General features: G+C 50.7%; 3 protein-coding genes across 3 annotated transcripts; all 3 read left to right on the forward strand.

The window, feature by feature from the left end:
- The first annotated feature begins 72 nt into the window (after positions 1-72).
- Positions 73-8,381, forward strand: TGME49_235130 (transmembrane protein). The gene is made up of 4 exons (XM_002368877.2): positions 73-3,633; positions 4,735-4,926; positions 5,602-5,904; positions 6,456-8,381. The coding sequence occupies exons 1-4, from the start codon at positions 3,334-3,336 to the stop codon at positions 7,122-7,124; spliced, it is 1,464 nt and encodes a 487-aa protein (XP_002368918.1). The 5' UTR covers positions 73-3,333; the 3' UTR covers positions 7,125-8,381.
- A 582-nt stretch (positions 8,382-8,963) lies between these two features.
- On the forward strand, positions 8,964-14,217 carry TGME49_235140 (hypothetical protein). Its single transcript, XM_018780415.1, has 7 exons — positions 8,964-9,621; positions 10,197-10,289; positions 10,630-10,722; positions 11,064-11,177; positions 11,493-11,606; positions 12,276-12,647; positions 12,831-14,217. Exons 1-7 carry the CDS (start codon positions 9,462-9,464, stop codon positions 13,217-13,219), a joined length of 1,335 nt encoding a protein of 444 aa, XP_018635840.1. The 5' UTR covers positions 8,964-9,461; the 3' UTR covers positions 13,220-14,217.
- A 371-nt stretch (positions 14,218-14,588) lies between these two features.
- Positions 14,589-19,307, forward strand: TGME49_235150 (transporter, major facilitator family protein). Its single transcript, XM_002368879.2, has one exon. The coding sequence runs from the start codon at positions 17,199-17,201 to the stop codon at positions 18,888-18,890; it is 1,692 nt and encodes a 563-aa protein (XP_002368920.1). The 5' UTR covers positions 14,589-17,198; the 3' UTR covers positions 18,891-19,307.
- Positions 19,308-22,671: the final 3,364 nt, after the last annotated feature.

Consider the following 22,671-nt stretch of genomic DNA (forward strand, 5'->3'; position numbering starts at 1 on the left):
CAGCCACGAGCCACACAGCGGAGTTCGGAGGACATTGCTTCTTCTTGTGTCTGATGCTGGAGAAAAGGCAGACGAGGGTTTTAGGGACGAAAGCGCGTTTTGTGCTTTCCTGGATAGCTGGGTTACGGCAGCTGTGAAAAGCCGTGCTGTCTCGGCGAAGGCGCGTTGGATTTGTCGAGCGCTCGACATTTGCTAGAGGTCTCGCATTAGAAAACGTACTTTGTTAGAATTCTAAAGTGTTTACGCACAAGTAGGGAACCCCTCGCCTCACACTCTCGAAACCGTTTCCCTTGTTTCCCCAGGAGATCCTTGCTAGTGCGCGTCTCTAGACCCCTCTCGGTGGGCGTGCCTAGCACCTTGTCTTGGCCGCGTTGAGTCGCTCTTGTTTCGTGAACTCGAATTTCCCCGACCCTCCGCCCCTTGTCAAGCTCTTTCATTTTGAGCAGTGGCCCAAGAACTGTACCAAGAGAGGCAGAGCAGCCCTGCCCGTGTGTCCTTTGTTTCGTCGACTGTTGTGAGTTGGTGTCGCTGCTCTCTGCTAGCGCCAGTTGCCAAGCCTAACTTCGTTTGAGTCGACGACGTTCGTTGAGAGCAGCAGCTTTTTTGAGGTTCTCTCGCGTTGCTGCTCGGTCTCGTCGTCTGACTATTGTCGAGAACTCCTCTGCGTCTGTTCTGTCGTGTATGCGGGTCTAATTTTCCCTCTTTTCTCAATTTTTGCAACCCCAGGAAGGTGCTTCAACTCACAGCTAGTTAAGGGCATGGCATGTCGCTAGTGCTGAGGTCTTCGAATCGAGAGAAGTGAGGCGGGGAAAGGAAAAGAGAACGCGAGAGAAGGGCGAATTTCCATGGCTTCGAGGCGAAAAAATGTCGCTTTCGTGGCTCTTCTCTCTCGCCTCTCCCCGCTCCAAACCACTCACCGAGACACTCCGGCCGTGTCTTTTTTTTCTCGCAGAACAAGACCTCGCGTTTCACCTGATGCGTTTTCCTGGCGAGAGTGATCCGTTTCTCAGACAGTTTTGACGACAGAAATCAAGTTTTCATCTTTGTCGTTCTCTCCGCTCGGCTTGATTCTTCACTCGAGCGCGAGAATTTCAAGGCTCCCGCAGAGTTTTCTGGCCGTGTCGCGTCTTCCTTTTCTCTTCGTCGCCTCACCTTGTCGCCCTATCCCTTTTCTGCCCTTAGTCTTGTAAGGTTCGCCAGGTCTCTTGTATAAACCGTTTCCCCACTTTTTTCTCCGTCTTATCTTCACTGTCTCTGCCTCTCTAGCCGTGGCGCCCGTGTGCCTCTGGACACTGAAAATTCTGACGAAGCAAGACCTCCGTTTCGCAAGAGGTCTCTGGGTTCTTTTTCGAAAACGGAGACAGAAGCCCAACGAGGCGGAAAGAGAGGCGGACGGAGAGGGCAGAGACGCCGGGAATCACTATACATATATAAATTTATACATTTGAGTCAATTTTTTTCTTTAAAGAGGACTTGCTCTCCCAGGGAAGGTGTCATTTTTCAGCGCTCCCCTGTTTCCTTTTCCGGGTCCGAAGACTGTGTATTCCGGATGGGACATTCGTCTTGCGCTGTACACTATATCTTTCCGCGTTCCTTGCTACAAGACGTATTCCGTCCTTCTGCTGCTCGTTGTTCTTACCGTTTTGTTCTTTTTTCTGATTGTCTCCCTGAGTCTCGTCTCCTTCGGTGGGCGTTGCCCGTTCTGCCTCTGCCGGTCGGGAAAATGGCATCTCGTCGTTAAGCTGCATGGCTCTTCCGTTTTGTCGTTCGTTTCTGCTTATCGTTCTCCTACACTTTCTCGTCTCTTTCGTCGCGAGGGTAGCGATCTGTCGTCGCCTTCGTCTTCTCTCGATTCCCTTTTCTGCCTTACTCATCTCTGCGTTTCTCCTCGTGCCGTGGTGTGTGTTAGTGGTATGTTGTCTCCTTTTCCTTGTCGACTTTGTCGTCTTTCCTCGCTCTCTAACTTTGTCTCTTCCCGTTTTTCTCTGTCTCTCCTTTGGCGTTCCTCCTCTCGACTTCGCAATCACGCGTTTAGGGACGCATGTCGCTTGTCGCCAGTAGCCAGCTTTCTCGAGTGTTTTCTCTCCTCATGCAAGCCCACCGTCTCCTCTCCAATCCTTTGCCTTTCGGCTCTGCCGCTCGGCACCTTCTCTAATCTCCCGTTGTTTTCTTGGCTCTGTTGGGTATATCGCGCCTTTTGGGGAGCATTATATACTACGAGTGTTTGGACTACTAGATCAGATCTCGAATGTCTTGGTTCATCCTATGCAGGAACTTCTGTGTTCATCCGAGTCCTCCGTCTCTGCGCTACTCATTTGTCTCGTGTCTCTGCTGATGCACCGTCTGCTTTGTCACAAGTGACCTGGCTACCAGGTGTGTCCGGTTTTCTCTGTCTTTATGAGAGGAAAAAAGGGAATATATTTTCTCTGTTGGAGTGTACAGAAGGCCCGCCTCTTTGCGTCCGTCTTTCCATAGCTCCGTTCGCTCTCTCCGCACTGTCTACAGCCGCACACCTCCTCTCATCTGCCTGTTGTTCGTTCTCTCTAGTTCGTTCTCTCTCGCTTCTTTCCCTCGGCTTTTCCTCTTATTGACCGCGTAGGTTTTTGTTCAGTACGGAGACACTGTGTTCTTGATTCGCTTCGTTCTGCGTCCCCTGCTCTCCTTGTTCACCGTTTCATCGTCTTCTTCCTTTCAGTATATCGGCGTTGCGGCGTGTGCCTCGTCGCTTCTTCCTTCGCGTTCGTCTGTTCCACTTTCGGGGCCTCCTCAGTCAGTGTCTCTGCTCTCTGTCATCCGAGAAAGGTGCCCTTTTCTCCCCCGGTTCCGCTTTCTCCGTCCGCGCTGTTTCTTCGAGTCCGTGCTCAACCCGTGGTGTCTCTTCTCGTCTCGTCTCTCCACCGTCTCTTGGAGCACCGCCTCCGCCGCCTCTCTTGGTTGTCTGGCTGTTTCGCCTCCTGTCCCTGATTGTCGGTCCTTTTTCTCGAGTGTCTCATTTCTGTCCGTTTCCTCCTCTCCGTCTATCTCTGTTTCATCTACACTGTCTCTTGTTCTTCATTGTATCGTTCCTCTCCCTAGCGTTTCCTTTGTCTCCAAAGTCTTCTTTCCCTCTATTGTATCACTCCCCTCCCAAGTGTCTCCTTTGTCTCAACTGTCTCCTTTCTGTACACTGTACCGTTCCTCTCAACTGTCTCGTGTCTCTCTGTTGTTTCCTGTTTCATCTACCTGCTGGCCGCGCCTTCGTTTCTCCCGCACACCTCTCATCATTGTCCGGCGCCTGTCGATTTCTTTGCTCCTTCTTCTTGTGTGTCTTCTTTCTTTTCTTCTCACTGGACAATGTTTGTCCTCGACCCTGCAGCGATTTGCTGCTGTGCCGTCACATGCTGCTGCGGTGTGGGGAGTGTCTGCGCCTATCGAAAAAGGCAGTCAATTCCTCATCCGTCGGAATGCGCGTTGATTGGGAAGATGTATCGTCTGTGTGGTTGTCACGACCACGACAAATTCGACGTGCTCATAGAGATCCACGAAATCCACGACCTGACACAGTCGGGGAAATTCTTCGTCGAGGTGCATGCAGGCCGCTCCGAAGAGAGAACCGGCGTCTGCTCAGCCAAAAAAGGACGAGTCGAAATCCAGGTAAAGGTTGTCTTTTTGCCGGATGTATCATGTTACCAATGTTCTGCGGCCCGGATTATCTTTTCTCGATCAACACATGATGCTCGGGTGGCTCGGCCTCTACAGCTGTGATGGCCTTAGCTAGACTCTGCTAACGCAAGAGAGCCTACATCCGGCAAACAAAGACCATGCAGACGTGAACACCAGTAGACAAAGGCGCAGTACACGCGCCCCAGCAGAAGCTTAAAGGTAGTCCTGTCTCAGCGATACCCGACGCCGCTCTCCGGATCCGTCACCGACCCCGTAGAGAAAACACAGTGGGAAGCAGAGGGGGAACACGAGAGAGTGGAAGAGCAAAACAGGGAAGAGGGAAGTGAAGCGAAGACGACGGGAAACGAGGAAAAGAGGAAAGGTGAAAGGCGGAAATAGAGATATGTTCCTTCTGTAAACGGATGGCCGTCCCTGTAGGCAGTGCGACGGGCACACGGCGAGAGGTACGACTTTTGGGATGAGGCGTCAGCAAACAATAGAGACACAGGAGTGGCGCACAACGGGATCGGTCGAGGTTCTGTGAGCGCTAAGGGAGTCACATCACGCTCGTCGAGTCTTGCCATGTGTAGTATCCGTACATAGGCATCAGAATCAGTGTACCTTGCTGCGTGAGGCACTCTACTCCGTATTGGTCAGGCAGAAACTCATGGGTGTATGCACAGAACGAAAGTAAAGAATCCGTTGCCGGTGATGCAGTGGGACACCACAAGCCGAGAGGAGATGGAGGGTAGCTTCTCCCAGTGAAAAAGACAAGCAGAACGCGTCTACGAAGGACAGGGAGGCGTCGAAGGAGCGAACCCTAGAAGATGGAGTTCCCGTGCTCCTCTGTCGATTTCCATGTCTTGGCATCGCCGGTGCTTCCGGTTCTTCGTGGGAGCCTGTTTCGAAATTCTGGGCACAAATTCAAGGCTCCATACCCACTTACCGGAAATAGAGGAAGGGATGCAAATCTGGCTTCGCGCTTGGTGTCTTTCCTAGCATTGTGCAGTTCCGGGACTTCGTCGTCGGTCAACGCTGTGGAGAGGTGCGACGAGTTTGCTGTCGGGCTTCTGAATCTCTTTTACGTCTCAGGAGCGCGTGAATATCCATGTACGCCAAGCAGACAAGACTCTCACTGTGCGTGTCAAGAAGCAGGGGCTCACGTCAACAGAGGCTATCGGCGACGCGGTCATCGGTGTGAAGTCCGAACTCATCGACGGAGCTTTTCCCAAGCGACAGTCGTTCTTTTGTCAAAAAGACGGGAAAACTGCCTGTAAAATTGTGGTAAGGCTGTGGTGGTTCGCGTGACGATAGTGTTTTCCTTGTCCTCTCGGGTCCCCTATTCAGTTTGCTTGGCCGTACTGATATATGGCGTGCTGGCAGGTGAGGCCGCTTTTGCGGGGGCGATGTATTCATGTCTGCGGATGCTTCCATCCTTCACTGCGTGTTTACACAGATGTGACCATGGAAACAGGGAAACGTAAATGTCCTGTAGAAGTGTGCCACATGTGTGCCTGTCTGTTCTCTCTCGTCGCCATACGCTTATGTCGCTCTTCCTCTCTTTGCAGTCCTGTAGCTCCGTGCAGCGCTACGCTCCGGCTTCACTGACCAGCTGAACACCTCCTATGTTCAATGCGCCAATACTAGGAAGTGAAACAGAGACGAACAGGCAGCCTTTTTACCCCGAAAGTGTCAGTTTCTCGAGGACTATACAGCGTTCCTTTTTGTCAACATGCCCGTCTGTACTTGCATTTGGAACTTCTGTTGTGGTGGATCCGGCCGCGGCGGGATAAGTTTCCTTCATTTGTGTTTTTTGTCTTAATCGTCTAGGAAGGCTCGTGTACGGATCGATGGCTTCTGGCTGTGCTCTGGTTCCACCCTTTATGTGTTCTTTAGAGTTGGTGTTCCTTTGAGACCGTCCTGTGTTTCACTTCTCTGTCCTGTGCTCGCTCTCGTCAGCTGTCCTTTCATCGGCTAGACACAGGGAATGTCTCCCTCGGTGACTTCCAGATGAGCCCCTTGCTTCATCAAGCGCTACTGATTGCACAGTCCGAGGCTGAAGCCCGGGGCGAGACGCTACAAGTCGACATCCTGAACATGACGGAGGTAGAACGCCTGCGCTTCCTGTCAAAGGTGTTGGAGGGGCCTTTGAAGCAAATGAGCTCGATTGGCGGTGCCTGGAAGAACTTATACTTCCGTGCTGCCGAGAGACGAAACGGGAAGTGGGAGTGGCAGTACTGGTCCTCGAAGGACGACTGCATGGTACGCGATCAGTAGACCAAACGGAGGAAACGGTGACACGTAGGTAGAAGGACTCACGGGGGAGAGAACCAAGCTAGAAAGGGGAACCGGAAGACATAGGGAAACGTTTCTGGAGAACTGCGTTACAGAAGGCGTTTTGCAAGGGTGCCACAAATGTGTGCCGAACTGACGGACAAGAAAAAACATGAGACAGGCCGAAAGAGCGAAGACACATCGATGGTGGGAAATCTGTTTGTTAGTCATCGTTGATTTCACTTGTTTCGCGCACCGATGTGGTGTCCTTGAATGGTGATGAATCAGGACTTACCTCCTGATTTCGAGCGTCTTTTAGCCTACAGGGTTCTTCCTCTGTCATGGGTCATAGAGAGTGTGTCTGTTCGTGCACTTTCAGTAAGGTAGAGTTAAAAACTTTTGGTGACGTTTTTGCTCGCGTGCGTTTGGTATCGGTCGTCCTGCTAGTTCTATCTCCTCTTCGCCTCTGTGCCTGCAGGCTGCCGCACATCTCACGAATGTGATTGTGTTTGCGTTGTTGGATCATCCTTTGTCTTCAGAGCGGCATAAAGAAGCGAGGGGCGTACTCGTTTATGGCGATTTCACTGGTACTTCCAGACAAGCATGATCGGCATTGTTTCTATATACGTTACCACGACACGGGAGGGGTACACGACCTCTTTTTCAAACGCGTAGATCGGGATCGGAATTTGTGGTCAGATGGTCTCTTCGAATTCATTGAGAAGCTGCGCGAGTATTTGGAGAAGCATCCCGAGGTAGCGATGTCGGGGCGAGGCGGTCACTCATCCAGAAGAGAAAAGAAGAAAGAAGGCGATGTCGGAGGGAGCAGAACACCCAGGAAGCGCGATGGCAAGGTGTTGACACCGAGAACTGGAGCGTCGGACGACGCGGGGGACGATGGAATCAGGGGCAGAAGTCCACGCGGATCAGACCGAAGGGCCTTGTCACATCGAAGCTTTGTAGATCCGGCTGAGCTAGCCGAGAAACGACGCGTTCTGTCACCGAGAGAAACTGCAGCAGATGAAATGACGAGGCCCCGTGCTTCAGTCCTCAAAGGGAGAATGATCGAAGGATTGATGTACGACAGATCTTTACAACCGGGGGAGAAGAACGAAGAGGCAAGCGAGGCAGACGAAAGACCACGGGAACGAACCGAAGGAGTTGAGTACGAACGCGAAGAGGAGCAACCCTTACTTTTTACTCAGTAAGGGAGGAGGCCGTGGAGAAGACAGGTTGGGAAGATGCTCGTCCAACACCCACTGAGCTCTGTCACTGGCCCTCGCCGAAAACTTAAATCGAAACGACCGAAGCGAATACACAGAAATGCCCAGAGAAACAACGTTCCTCTGTGAAGGCGCGAGTTGGAAACAGACCTGTCGCGCCTACGGAATCTTCTCAGCGGTTCCGCCGTGCAGGCGTTTGTTTTACTCCCTTCGTGTGTAGTTGGTGCTCCTTTCTTTTTCTCTTTTGTCTTCTCCTCATTCCCCTTCTTAACTCTCATGTCTTCATCATAGTTGTTAGTTTGTGAGTTTCAGCGTGTCCCTGCATTTTCGTGTCGCCGACCATGCACAGCTGACTGAGGCTCCTTTTGTAGTAGCTTGAGACTGGGCGGAGGAAAGGCACATCGGACGGTTGCCTGTAGCGCCGCTGAGCATGAGTTGCCTCGGACGCAGTGAGTGACAAGTTATTTGCTTGAACGTACCGCTGCCTTGATTCCTTCCATACGTTTCTCTTGTCTCTACTGCAGTTGTTTTTGCGGGCGAGTCACCATGGGCGTTTGCTTTCGGGGAAAAGGGGCGCCAGAGCGGCGAGGGAAAAGGAACTCTGCCTCCCGAAGTTAGCCTACTGATAACATGATGTCTTGTTTGTCACTTCCAATATGTAAGTGGAAGAGGACAGCAACACAACCCACAGGCGCAGAGTTCAGGAAGTTTCTAGTGAGCAGGTTACACTAGGATGAAGTGCTGAAACGACGCGTAGGAACACAGGCGCATACGGGCTCACTTGTACGCGATGGAGCAGTCCCTGAAGCCAGCCCCTGGTACGCAGTAAAGGCATCGCGGTTGTCCTTCCTTCAGGCAACGACCACACTGCTTCTGTGCTTCCGGGCGTATTCGCGTTACTGTGACTTGAAAGTATCTCTATCAGCACGCTAGTGGAGTACTGAACAGGAGAGCGAGTGTTGCGAGTGTTCTGGATGAGCCGCTACGCCAATAGCTCGAATAGCCCAAGGACACGGCGGCTACTGCCGTCAGTGGCCGCTTGCACAGAGAGACTGAAAGTGACCGTTCCGTCAGACAAGTGGCTCTCGTTTGTAACCACACGGGGAACGCCTGACCGGAGTAATTTTGGCGTTCCCTCTGTGACGCGCCAGTGCGTCAAGCCGAGCCTTACTATGTTTCTATTGAACTGCAACAGATAGCTCTTCAAAGATTTGGGTCCTCACTTCCGGTTTTTTGACGTGCATATTCGTATCGCTGTCACACGAAACCCGTCCCAAAAGTCGACCCTTCTTCCTAAGTGAACGTGAATGTGGCGGACGACGGTGCTATCGCTGGAGACGTGGCTGTGAAAACGCAGTCGAGCAGCGCCGACCTGCAAGTCGATTTTCAGGGGTGATCGATATTTTTTTTCTAGCGTTTAGGCATCCCCCACGATGTTCAACGGCGAAATGGAACGGCAGCTATCTAGTCAGGAAGCTGTGTAGTATCATGCCAACAGTGTCGAGTAGGGTCTGGGTCAATGAGTATAGAGACCTCGAGCGAGATACAAGTGTGATAGCCTCTACAATATGATATATGGGTAATCGTAGAGGCCGAACTGTTCTTGGTGCCGTTATAATGCTATACTGACATGGCTCCTGCCGATCACGTAATACTTTTGCATTGATTCCCAGCAAGCCTAACGGAATAACTGTGATGCCTCACACCCCACCACCGGCATCTCAGTTCGCGACGCACTAATCGAACCAGCGGTTCTTCTCCCACCGTCTGAGCGAGGGGACGAAGAGGGAGCTAAGGACTCAGCACTCTTTGAGCGAAGAACAACCGCTATTGTCCACAGCAGGCGAAGCCGGAAAAGCGTTTCTGATTCCATGTGTAGCTGCCCTACAGGGGATTTCCTGCACGCAGGCAAGATGCTCTCAGCAATGCTGCTTGTCGCAATCGCGCACATGTATGCTGTCGAGGGGTAGAGACGCAGCTGCTCGACCCGCAGAACTACTATTGGCATTGCTGTCGATCCTGCGTTCTTTCAGTTCGTGCAGAGAACGAAATGTTATTGGTCTTGGTCTTTACTCAATACACCGTCGCTGGGGGGTCACACTGGCATACAGACGCATCAATGCGTCTTCCACGGATGCAAAATCTTCTGAAGCATTCAGGGTCTTCATTGCTTGTTTACGCCCCCACCTCAACTGTTCATGGTTACGCTTCGGCAAACACAGCCTCCGTTTGCCTTTGCCGCAGCCTGTGTCTGTTGATAGCGGCTCTTGAACGATCCCCAGTACCGCACGTGCTGCTTTGTCGAGCAAGACCACTCCCACAATGCGAATTGTTACAAGCTACCATATTGTGCCTTTGTCACAGGCGATATGTATTGTTTCTCTTTTTTTCGTGCCTAAACTCTTTTTAATTGAAGAACGGGATGACGTCAGTCAGTTCCGAACGGTGATGCTCGGTGTCGAAGCAGCGGACAGCAGCTCAGGTGAGTAAAACATGACTCCTCAACGCCAACGATGAGAGGACGACCCGGTTGGAAGCGATGGCAATTGTGGTCTGTTTTTGTTTCAGTACTTCTCACTAGAGATGGGGATCCACGTGGCCGTCGACAAATTCCATCTTCCGGGCAAGGGCTTTCTTTAGCTACCGTGACTTGTATATCATCCTTCCTACACAACTTGAGCACGCTGTGGACCTCCCACAGGATCATGTTCACGACTTCGTATAAATAGTGAGCTGATATCTCACTGTAACGTACTTTAGGGTCTGGGGCGTGATGTAGCGCATCATCGGCATGGTGCATGTATTTATTAACATGCAGAATGGTAGCCAGTGAGACAGCCGGCAGACTACATCTTTGATTTACAATTACTTGTGAGCTGTGGATGCCGGTTCCAAGTTGATAGAGATTCTTCGTACTGTTTTCTTGAATTCTAAAGGGAGTCGGCTGCAACTGATCAATTGCACTGATCTGCCATGAAAGCAAAAATCGTAATATACCACTTCATCATTCAGAAGGCCTCCGCGTTGAGTGCCCTTCTGCCGTTTTTTTCTATGCAGGAGTACGAACCTCCGGACCGGGTTTGGCAGCACCACAAGCCGCTTCCGAAGCCACTGCTCCTCCTAACCAGGAGAGTCCCCCTGCTCGACCAAGTAAACGTGCTCTTCGTGAACGTGAGGGAACCTGAAAACCTGCGGCATTTCGTCTCATCCAGTAGATGATTGTGACGCAACTCGTGTGCAACGCAGGGACGTGTTGGGTGGTGCGACAGGAATGGAGGGGCCACGACCAGTTGTGCAATAGGGTTCGCAGTCCTGTGTCTGCAGGGAATCTGCGCAGTTTGTCTCGTTTCTTGAAAGGTGTCTGTCGCAACGGGTGTGACTTGGTGATTGCACTGGTGTGCCGCTGCAAGCCTGTGGTGTGTAGGCTGTGACTTCCATCATTCAACAGGCCTTCGGCGCTGCTGCGACGATGTCCCTTTTTTGGTCGCAGGACGTCAACCCCCCAGAGCGGTTAGGGCAGCACCACAAGCCGCTTCCGAAGCCACTGCTCCTCCTGACCAGGAGAGTCCCCCTGCTCGACCAAGTCGACGTGCTCTTCGTGAACGTGAGGGAACCTGAAAACCTGCGGCATTTCGTCTCATCCAGTAGATGATTGTGACGCAACTCGTGTGCAACACAGGGACGTGTTGGGTGGTGCAGTAGGAGTGGAGGGGCCACGACCGGGGTTGTGCAATAGGATTCGCAGTCCTGTGTCTGCAGGGAATCTGCGCAGTTTGTCTCGTTTCTTGAAAGGTGTCTGTCGCAACGGGTGTGACTTGGTGATTGCACTGATGTGCCGCCGCAAGCCTGTGGTGTGTAGGCTGTGACTTCCATCATTCAACAGGCCTTCGGCGCTGCTGCGACGATGTCCCTTTTTGGTCGCAGGACGTCAACCCCCCAGAGCGGTTAGGGCAGCACCACAAGCCGCTTCCGAAGCCACTGCTCCTCCTGACCAGGAGAGTCCCCCTGCTCGACCAAGTCGACGTGCTCTTCGTGAACGTGAGGGAACCTGAAAACCTGCGGCATTTCGTCTCATCCAGTAGATGATTGTGACGCAACTCGTGTGCAACGCAGGGACGTGTTGGGTGGTGCGACAGGAATGGAGGGGCCACGACCAGTTGTGCAATAGGGTTCGCAGTCCTGTGTCTGCAGGGAATCTGCGCAGTTTGTCTCGTTTCTTGAAAGGTGTCTTTCGTAACGGATGCGAATTAGTGATTGCACTGATGTGCCGCTGCAAGCCTGTGCGTAGGCTGTGATTTTTATGTTAGAGAGGCCTTCGTTGCTGCTGCGACTGTGTTGCTCTTGTGTTCACAGGACGTCATGCCCCCGTAGAGCAGACGGCAGCAGCACAAGGAGCTTCTGGAGGCAGGCGAGTTCCTGATACTGGCCATCTTGCTTCGTTGTCTGCACGACAGCACTCCCTTGGAGGTGGGAGGACCTGGGAACCATCGGAAGGTTCTAGCATTCTAAACTTAACACTTGTGGAATGTTGGGAAACTTAACTGGTGACAGAGTTTAAAGGACGCGTTACTGCAGGGATCTAGATCCTGAGAGAAACGCCTGACTTGCACAATCTCCGATGTTGCTTGTCGGACGTGACTGCTTTCGTGGAATCAGGTGGTCATGGTTTGTGGTGGAAGCCGTCAAACTCCCAAGCAGTGAGTGTATTTTCATCAATGTTGCTGCCTGATGTTTACATACGGTTGCTTCTAGAGGGAGGAACTTTTGAACCGTAGGGGAATGTGGAATAGCTTGCACCGTACCGTGGCATTAGGCGGCATTTAACATATATAGCTAGACTTGATGCTCTTTGGTTTCTTTTGTTTTGGTCTTCGCGATAAAAGGAGTTCATATCATGTGCGCTACAGTAACAGGGTTGTGACAGCAGATTTTTCAAGTACATTGAGAGACGTTGTGGGTAAACTCATTCACAGCTGATGTTGCATTCGTATATGGTGCAACTCTGATAGATGAAGTGGTAGTCCGTGTTGATAGTCAACCTAGAAAGGGTGGTGACATGGCTGCTACTTCGGGTCATGAAGTACCTAGAATCGGGTAGTGCCTGTACCTGACCACGATTGTGTTTTTGAAACCTAGGTGCGGCGTCAGTCAGGTCGACAAGGAGTAACCCGGCAAGCAATGTTGAAAGATGGAGTAGAGGATTGGCATACGCGAGACGAACTCGTTTAGCTTACGGCCCCTACAGAGACAACCAAGACTCTCTCATACATTACCCACGTCGGGAAAATCCTCGTCCTTGGATGTTGGCTGCTGCCCGGGAATTAGCGAGTTTGTTGCCGCCAGGCGAGAGAGACAGATTCATTGCAGGCGTCAATGTGGATGTACCCGGTACCGAAGAGCAGAGACATGGTATTTCTTTTCCCCAAGCAGAGAATGTGTTACAGAAGAGGCTGCCTCTAAAGAAACGGCCTTCATATCGTCCTGTAGAGAGTCCTGCGGTTTCACAAGGTGAGAACCCGTTCCAGACACGTGTTTGTTTTATACAGTTCATCTGTATGTCTTCCAGATACTGTGGGACGACACAGATTTTGTGCATCTTCTGGTCTGCCACGAAGTCTGTCCGACACAGACCTGTTCGATTTTACGGTTTATCCATCCCCCGACTTGTGCTGTCTGGTCCAACTATTGCAGACCCCTCCACTTCACACTTGCCAGTCATGGAGTTTCAACCTGGTGGTAGTCCACGAGGAGTGGTCGCGCCTGTTACCACCAGTCTTGACAGACAGCGCGGTGAATCAGACCCTTCAAGTTCACAAAAGGGAGCCTCGCCTCCGTCGGCGGGGGTTGTATCTGTAGGAGGCATGACGTCGAGTCGACGCAGTCCTTCACCAGTGCGCTCGACGTTATCTTACCCATCTCCATCTCTCGATGTTCCTCGGACCGTCTCCGGAGATGGTGCATCAGGGCAGTTGATGGAGACAAACATCTCACCAGCTAGAAAGCCAAGTAGCAGGGCGAGACCAACTGTGATAGTCAGGCCGTCAACAACAGTGATCGATGTGCCTGATATAATTCAGTAAACGGTACCCGTCCTTAGTAAAAGTGCTATGATGTGAATGCGTTTTTACGTTTGTTTGGAGAGTGCAGCTTCACGGAAGAATCAAGGGGGACGCCCGGGTACCTGTGGATCCTCGGGCTGGTGCCGTGTCTTATCGTACCGTAGCGTACTCGAGTGAGTTAATTGCTCCAAGGTATGCCTCTTGATTGCTGTTAAGGAATGGATGCAGCCAGTTCATCAAGGAGAATGTGATGTTTGTTCACGTGTTTGATGTAGTTCCCTTGGTGCAGTCCGACAAAGTGCATGCCTCATCTGCGGTAGTTCCGTCCTCTTCATGTTGCTTGTCAGCAACTTGTCTTGTGAATTTGGGAGCGCGAGTGTCTTGTACCGTTTCTTTCCGTACATTCTTGTATCCAGTAGAATGACGACGTTGATCGAGAGGCCAATACTTTACCTCAATGTGTGCATGTCATTATGTGATGATACGCGTGGGCAAGCTGTGATTCGCCGGCAGCATTTCTGGCTTTCTGTTCTCAATTTCGCACTTCATGTCATGGAAATCGTGCGCAAAGAGTGTATTTTCTTTTTCCATGGCAGCCCACCTTTCCTGATTAACCGAATTCACGTCGTTTGATGCCGCGATTTATTCTACGTAGCATCACAGTCATCATTGATTTGCTCGCAGTGCCCTGTCGCTAAGCAACAACAGGGATTCGGCTAAAGGCGAAATTGGCATATCTCAGACGGGCATGATTTCGTTTTCGGGCGTGCCATGACCACTTTTCAACGACAGCAGATTGCTGCGTCCGTGTCTGTTGAATGGCTCAAGATAGCGGTAGAGGCAGATCCGTGTAATGAGCGAAGAGAGCAGTGTGCTGCTGGAACGCGTGCGAGAGTGTGCATCCAAGGACGGGATTTCGTGTGCGTTTTGCTGACGCCCATTTGGAAGCATCGGACATAGGTATCAACGCGAGCGGACGGCAACACCCGAGAGGCAATGATTGGTTCTCACGTGACGGCGATTGACCTCTGGTGACAGGTAGCTATCTCGTTGTTACCATGACTATAGACACCTGCGCAGTCGCTCGCCACGTTCGGGGTGGACTGCAAGAGTAGGCGTAATGCAAACGTAGACGCACCCTTTCTTCTTCGAGTGACTGCCCATGCAAGCGCAATGCAGCAACTTCGAAAGAGGCATTCGCTTTGTCGCAAAGGAGGGCTCTCTGAAGAAAGAGGACAAGTACCTGCTGGCATATCCACTCGGCAGAATCCTTTGACTGAGCATTAAGGGTTTATTATTAAAGAAAGCATGCGCTCAACGCTACAGGTGCCATTCACTGTCTTTGCATCCGCAGGTAGAGCGTTGCCCATGAGGTACACGTGTTAACAGTTTGAAATATACAAGCGTACACATATCTTCCTCATATTTATATCCAGAAGTGGCAGTCGACATTATCACTAGTGGGGAAAAGAAGAATTGTGAAACCACATGTCGTGGCTAGCAGATGTCACCAAGAGTAATGGCCTCATTACGCTCCCTTTAGAGCCAATGCACCAGATATTGGGGCACAAACAGTGAATGGCCGCTTTCGTATTAAGAAGTGACAGAATAGCTTTCGTGGTGTGTTGTACTGGATAGCCTTCTGTAACAAGATGTTGCGTGCGGTTGCCCAAGAGGCTCTGATGATCGTGTGATTTACGAACGCTGAAGAGCACGAGAGACCCTGATGTGGTTCAGTTCACATGAAAGGTAGAGAAACGGGATATCACGATGACAGAAATTGAATCACGGTTATCCACTGTACACTGCAACTGGAAGAAGCAGAGTAGATGTTGCACTAGGGAACGCATTTTTTAAGTGAAGAAGATATCTGGTAGACATGGTCAGCCTTTTGCCCTCAGATACAATGGGTCAGTTTTAGGGCTGTTGACTCTCAGAAGAATCAGGGACATGAGGCTGACGTGCTACCCTACGCTCGTTCGGCAACACACCTCTATCACTACGTGTAAATGTGAGTGAGAAGGGCATTTGATAATTCTGCAGGGAAGTTCTGTTGGGAACTGCGCGGGCACGGCTACCTCGTTCACTTCGCCAAGAACTACTCCGTCCTGCAGGGCTCTCTCATTCACCCTTTCCACTGAGGGAAAGCCAGATGAATCAAACAAGAACTGCGTCGGAGACTTGTTGAAACGTTTCCTGTATTAGTGCTTGTCTATGTCAGAGAAGAGCACGTCTTTCTCCTTGTCATCCAAACCAGCTCATCATTTCTAACCATTCGAAAGGTATTCACCCCTCGAAGGCGTACCATCTGCAGCTATTCTTCGTCGATCTTTCGAGCTCATGGTTCGCATTTCATGGGGCTGAAATGCACTCTGTTGGATCATGACATACGCAAACAAGCCTCTCAGGTTCACATGGGCCGGCTGTTCCGCAGAAGTTGGAGAACAGCAAGTACAACTCACGAACGCTCTGTGGGGGCCGTCACCTGACACGACGATCGGGTCCCATTAGGGACCGATCCACCGTACCGGAAAGTGTTTTCCTCGGTCAATCGCTCATTCCTGCATTTGGAGTCAGCAGCATCATTCCTCCAATACTTCCGCTGGAAGTTGGTGGTGACCACCGCCAAGATCCGAAGTACCCGTTCTCACAAGCACCATGTGAAATTCTTCGGACATCAACGTCCGTTCGGTGGTTGGATGCTCAGTAGATGTGTGTCTAGTATGCAATATTCTACAATCTTACCTCAAAACGTTGACATTCCTGACGACAGACAGTGGGGGTTATCACGCAGTCGGTGCACTCGGTCTTTCTGGTTCAACTGAAAACGCTTCGGTATTTGGACATCCTGGACGTTCTTCTGATTGCAATTTCCATTCCACCTTTCGACCTTACTGTTGTAAATCATGTGCAGGGCTGTTGGCAAACGCATAGAATGCGAGCATGTGCTTGACAGGTCGACGACGCGTATGTCAACGATAGCAGCAGATAACAAGGCTTTTCACGGGTGAAAGTGTATCGAACGTATGCATTACACTGGCGTTGCGTCATATGCTTACGTAGGAGTTTCTCGCTGTCAGTGAAGCACCACTTGTTCCCGGCTGCTACACTGTTTATTACAAGCACACGTGACTGTCTTGCGTGGATTGTTCTTGAATCACCGGGACGCTTCTTTGTGCCGGCCTTACAACCAACAGCGGAGGAAAAAGTGCATGCAGCAGCTTGGGCGCTGGCCGATTCGAACCAAAGCCGCGGCACCATGTGTGAGTCCCGGTGTCTCCGTCGTGTGACACCGGCTTTGCTTGGTCATTCAGTTTTTTCAGAACAACAGCGTTGGACCAGGGAAGAAACACTTCCGGAAGAAAACATCTCGTTTCTTGACGGTACCTTCCAAGGATCACAACACGTTTGTGCAGCGTGTTTTCTTGACAGCTTCGCTGCAGGAAGTCGTGGGTGCTCGGGGTGTCCACGCGAACTCCCCGAGCTCTCCGCGCACACTACCCGAGCTCTTCGTCCTTCTTGACGACAGGTTGTGGTGCCGACCGCATAATTACCGAACGAACGTAAAGCTGTCTATCTGGTGAATCTTTTCCGCTGTCTGTGATTTTTACGCGAGCGTCTGCCCCAGATTCACGCAGGAAAGTTTCCCCTGGTGGCAGCTTGGCGCCGGTGGTCGGGACAAGGCATGTGCGTAATCTGTGCTGTTGCCTGACGCGAACCCCGGAATTTCGTCACATCGTCCCATTTCCAGATACAGTTGCCTCACGCGGCCCAGTCGTCCCGAGGTGCTGCATGCCGTGGAGTGACACACGAAGCTGCGTTTGTGAACATTGGCGTCGTCTCCGCCGTCGTTGTAACTGAAAGGGCCCCTTGTTTACCAGTTACCATCAACGACAGATCGGATTTCCCGTTTCTGTGTGCGACAGAGCATCTTGCAGTCTTGAGGCAGCAAAGGAGACCTTTTGTTGGGCAGATCACATTCGTAGTACAGCGGCTAAAGATGGCGCCGCGTTATCATTCTGCAGCGGAGGCTGACACGGGGGTATGTGGGGAGACGAAGTCCCGCGACAGCGATGCCCTCTACGATTTGCCACTTAGGGATCCCGAAGAGGATCAGACAACAGTTGCGTTGCATCCAGGTTCTGGAGAAGAGAGATTTCCGGTCTTTCAGTCTGAGTTCACTTCGGTTCCCGTGTCAGATGGTGGAGCAAATGGTGTCACCTACCCGGTAGGAGGATCTCGGAAAGAGCAAGACGAGATTTCTTCACGTGGGCCACCTGCCTACAGTCTCGAGATAAGAGGAAAGACGTCAGAACAACTCGCTGAAAGCGGAGCGGATGACGAAGGCACCAATGGAGAGAAACAAAGCTTGTTAGTTCCTTGCCTGGCGGTTTTTTCCAGCAACTATAACTTCACGGTTACTTCAATTGCATTGTTTTTGATGAATCAAGATCCCTTGTATAAGGATGCCAGTGACACTGTAGTAGGTAGTAGCACTGTGAAGATGCTTTCTTATGCTGGAGCGATTGTAGGGATGTGTACAATGGGTTACTTGGGAGACCTCATTGGGCGAAGGCTTGCCATGATTTTAACGCTTGCTCTTGTTTTTATTGGTGCCCTTTTGTCCTCCATTTGTGCTTGGGGGGACGGAGTGACTGTTCTTGTTATAATGGGTGTCTGCAGGTTTGTTCTAGGAGTGGGCTCGGGAGGCGTCTACCCTTTGTCAGCCGTGAGTGCGGCAGAAGGCGCCGGCTCTGAGAAGTCTAATGACCGAAGCATGCGAGTTTCCTGGGCATACAGCATGAATGTGCCTGGAATTATGTTTCCTTACATTGTGGCTCTCGTCTTGTGGTGCACTACACATAACGTCGATGTTTGTTTCCGTATCCTCCTGGGATTCGGCGCGCTTCCTGCTCTGCTGATCTGGTTACCTGCTTGGAGAATGAAGGAGGACAGAGCCTACGTGGCGAAAGACTTCGCAAAACACTTGGCGGGAGTCTTTGTCAGTCGCAGTTACTGGCGTCAGCTTCTTGGCACCGGCGTATGCTGGTTGTTGTATGATGTGACGGCATACGGTATTTTGTTGGTCCAGCCAGAAATCACACAGTCAATTTGGGGCAACAGTTCGTCGGTAACTGATGTCATTTGGCAAAACATCATTTTGAACGGTATGGGAATACCGGGATGTTTTATGGGGATTCTTGTTCTCAAGCAAATGGGAGTCAAATGGCTGCAATTTTGGGGGTTTGTTGGCTTGGCCGTTTCTGCCTTTCTTATGGCTGCTACGGTTGAAATCTTACAAGGGAAAGCGTGGGCACAACTGGTTTTGCTATGTATCGTCAATTTCTTTATCAATTGGGGTGCGTCCATCACAACATTCATTCTCCCGTCTCTCGTCTTCCCTCCAGAAGTCCGAAGTACCTACTCTGGAATCAGCGCGGCTCTGGGCAAAATTGGTGCAGTAGGCGGAATCTATACTATGAAAGCGATTCTGAGTACCGGCGGGCTTACGCCCATGATGATATGTGCCGGCGTCCCGTCTCTTGCAGCAGCTATTCTCACGTGGTTTTATGTCGACCCTGTGCCAAATACGTTGCGCAGCTCTTTTCTACAGTGTTTCGGAAGCCTTGCAGGGTCTTGCCCGTTTATCGATTGTCGTAAGTTCCGGAGAGGATCTCGGGCGTTTGAGTAGGGACAATCATGCATGCTCATGCGGGACTGGGTCCTCGCGGGAGGACATGTACACAGGAGACGACAAGTTCCTTAGCTGAACGAGCGTATACCTGAAACACGTGTAAGAGTACGGTGGACGTGTATATGTACCTTACCACAGTGCCGGGCTGAAGGTATCGGCAACGCGTAAAACCATTATTCGACGATTGGCAGATACAACACGGTGTTGTTCTTTGGTGTGCAGTAAAATGGGCGTGCCTTCCAGGCATTTGTTTGTAAACCGTGGTGCGCAAGTGGAAAAACAAGATGTCCGTGAAATGCTGCTGCGCTGTTTGCGCCGTCAGCTTTTTTTGTGGAAGTCGGATGTATCTTTCAATCAAAACCCTAAGCCACGGGAAAAATCACCTTATTACTCGTAAAACTGTTTTCACCAAAAGATGCAATAACTGGTGATCTTTCCTTTCTCCTTCTGAGCATTGTTCCACGACTCTTGACCATAGGGTACATGAAGGAGGAAACACGGAAAGTTGACTCATATTACCACTAACTGCAGGAAACGAGCAATGCTACGTACGTCAGAGCAGAAGTGCGAATCGTGTTCTCTACCCTGAAGGCACTCAGTGACTTCCAGAAGGATCTTGCTGGAGACATCTCGCAACATCATCTTGATCACAGAAACTGCAAACAACATATTTAACAGTGAGGTTAATGTTGTCTTGATGGAAACCCTCTTCACGTCCCATCTGCAAAGGGTCTCCACCATTCAAGCACTCAACAAGATAATAAAGAAACGCCTGCCACTCACACATGAACATCAGAGTGTACAGTGGCTACGATGGACGAAGTGCGCACACCTTCGCGGCTTTTGTTGGCCACCTGCTTTTGTTTTGTGAACAGCCGAAACACGAAAGGACGTCTGCAAAACAGTGCTTGGAAAGTGCATCTGCTGAGCAGCGAGGGAACACTAACGCTGGAGATGGAACAGCTGAGACCACAAAGTTCAAGGTGTACCCTAGATGTTTCTCTTTTTTTTTTCTACTACCAGTCACCAGTACGGCAAAAATAATTTGTGGTATCTGAAATCCGATCCTGCGGGCTACCGTGCTCTTGTTTAACGGAGGGCTGCCACTCAGTTGCTTTCGAGGGCACGACGTGAGGTACGCTGTTCTTCAGAGAAAATGCCGCTATCCTCAGTCTGTTTCTCCTGAACCGATGCGTGATTTATCGGGCAAAAACTGCGACAGTTTGTCAAAAATGTTGCGGGAACTATCCATCATGCAGCCATTATCATCTCGGGCACCCGCGGCTTTCCCGTGTGGAAGTACATGGTGCAGTTGTTTTGTCGAGGTCGGAGTCATCTTAATCGTTATTGCTCCGAACAGTAATGTACCTATCGAAGACAGAGTATCACGACCGACGAAGGGATTCTGGATGGATCACCCTGTGTCCGCCTTGTGTCTATCAAACACGAAAGCTATGACCTAACGAGTCGTTTTCTGCAAACTTGGACCAGAGGGCGGGAACGCGAAAAAAAGCGTCAGGTAGAGGAGGAGAAGAAAACACAGTAGGCTTCACCGGACCACCAGCAGTGTCACTGGATATTCAATATTCCGAGTACTACAATGGCTCTGTTACTGAATATGAGTTAAGACAATGCGATACACGTATTTTTGAGCCGATGCCTTTATACACTTATACGTTGGTGCTTTCCAGTGTCGTGTGAGGAAACCAATACCTGATCACAGTCAGCAGTCAAAAAAATGATTTCTGCTGTCGAAGAAACTAACACTGGCTCCGTTGTCAATTTTAGTTCTAGGGGGATCTACACTTCGGTCTGCGGTAAGTGCAGAAATACTCTGGAATCCGCCCTGGTGACACTGGCATGCGGGGATGGGGTAACCTCGTCCCGGGCCGAGGTGGCTAATCCGTCGGAGTTCTTGGGAAGCAATAGGTGTAGCCGATCAATAAAGGAACCCTTGATATCTAGAAAGCATTTAACACTGTCAGTGTTATGGACGAATGCATGCATTTTGAAGAAATGTTAAATCATGTATTTGTGCGATGCTTCTTTTCGTTTGTGGCACCCTACGCTGGCCCACATCCGTGCTACAGGTGAGCAACGAACTTACTCTTTCTAGTCGCTTTTGGCTTACCTATGGTTGCATTTATACGCTGCAGGTTTTGTTCGTACAACGATCATCTTGTCATCTCTTCAGAAACAACGCATACGAGAGACCAGTTGCTTAGTGCGTCAGGGACAATTTTGTGATGAGCTTGTGCAGAAAAACAAAAAATCGAAGTCGTATCGTTTTTCCCTCTATCCCCTGCCTCCACAGGCTTTCCCTGTTAGCTGTAGCTAAACGAAGGAACTCGAGTAACCGAAGCATGCAGAAAGTTACTACTGCTTGTGATTCGGCGCTTTTGTCGGCCACTTACTAACACACTATGCCGCTCGGTTGCGAATCAAACGAAGGCCGTTCGAACGACGAGAGACCAACCTCGCCTGTACAGGAAACCATCGATCAAGGGCAGTGAAACACACTAATGAACTTGATCGATTGTTGTACTCATGTTGGCTAACACCTGAATACACATGACAAACTGAAGAACCTAAAGACTGTCTCAAAGGTCAGAGCGTTTCCACAATTCTGGGGGTAAGTCCTGAGTGCTTGGCTGTGAGTATAACTAAGGTATGTTCGTGTTCCACTTTCGAGCGCCTGCTAGCACCGACATCGGCGGAGCTGCTACTCCATGAATGTATGACGGGTAACGCCACTTATCAGCCTACTCCGTTTGGAACGATATACACCGCAGTTGATGCGTAAGGTCAGACACGGGTACGTAGTGGTGGCTGGAAAGTCCTATTTTTCGCGTGACTATGTGCCGTCGCTGCAGGTCTAATGAACAACAATCTTGACACCGGGTTGGACAAAGAGTGTTTGACTTGTTGGACAAGAGAATAATTGCGCATACTTCTGCACACTCGTAGCATTCTCTGTGCCGGCCATCTGCTCATCGACCCGCTTCCACTTTCGCCTCATGCCCCGCTTCCGGTGTCAGACATCTTCTGAGCGAAGCTTGCCCTGAATAATCTAGTATGCAGAGAACAGCGCAAGTGCCTGATGAAGCTTCCCCTACCGGAAACATATTAGTCCCTCCAGTATCTAGTTTTCACCGAAAAATTATGGAAAAAAAGCATTTCGAGTCGCACCTCTGCTCTTGAGGATGCAGGATTTAAACACGTCGTGTGCCGCGTCCCACTGTCCCTCGAGGTTCCTCTGTTGAAAATCGGATTGGCCGACGTCCAAGCCGCCGATACCCCATGAGCACTCGGCATGGTCTTGTGTGTGGCTGTTTAGAGTGGAAGGGTTCTTGAATGAGGAGCTGGTGTTGAAAAAACATTCGCCCGAGAAACCAAAATGCTATAGTGCTATTTTCAGCGAAAAGCAATCTGTTTCCAAGCGTTGGGCAGCCCACAATTGCGAGTCCACTTCAAGCGCCACTATTCAGATGAGACATGGAGGTGCCTTGCTCTTCTGCCACATTCTTCGAAGCCCGGGACGCCACCTTGACCCTTCGTCCAGCCTCTCATTGTCTCAACACAGATGGAACTCTGCCTTCCACAGTATTATTGGATTCTCAGAAACGGTTTCGCTTTCTCCCGGATATTGTTGCATGCTCCCAAGAGAGGGAGAATTCGCCCATTTGTTCAGCAGGCAGCTGCTCGAATTTTTACCAGCAAGCAAAGGTTATAAACGTGCCCAAAAATGCCAGTCATGGTACCGACGTTCTCGAGAAAA

This window comes from Toxoplasma gondii, chromosome X, assembly GCF_000006565.2.
Source record: "Toxoplasma gondii ME49 chromosome X, whole genome shotgun sequence".
NCBI classification, from domain to species: domain Eukaryota; phylum Apicomplexa; class Conoidasida; order Eucoccidiorida; family Sarcocystidae; genus Toxoplasma; species Toxoplasma gondii.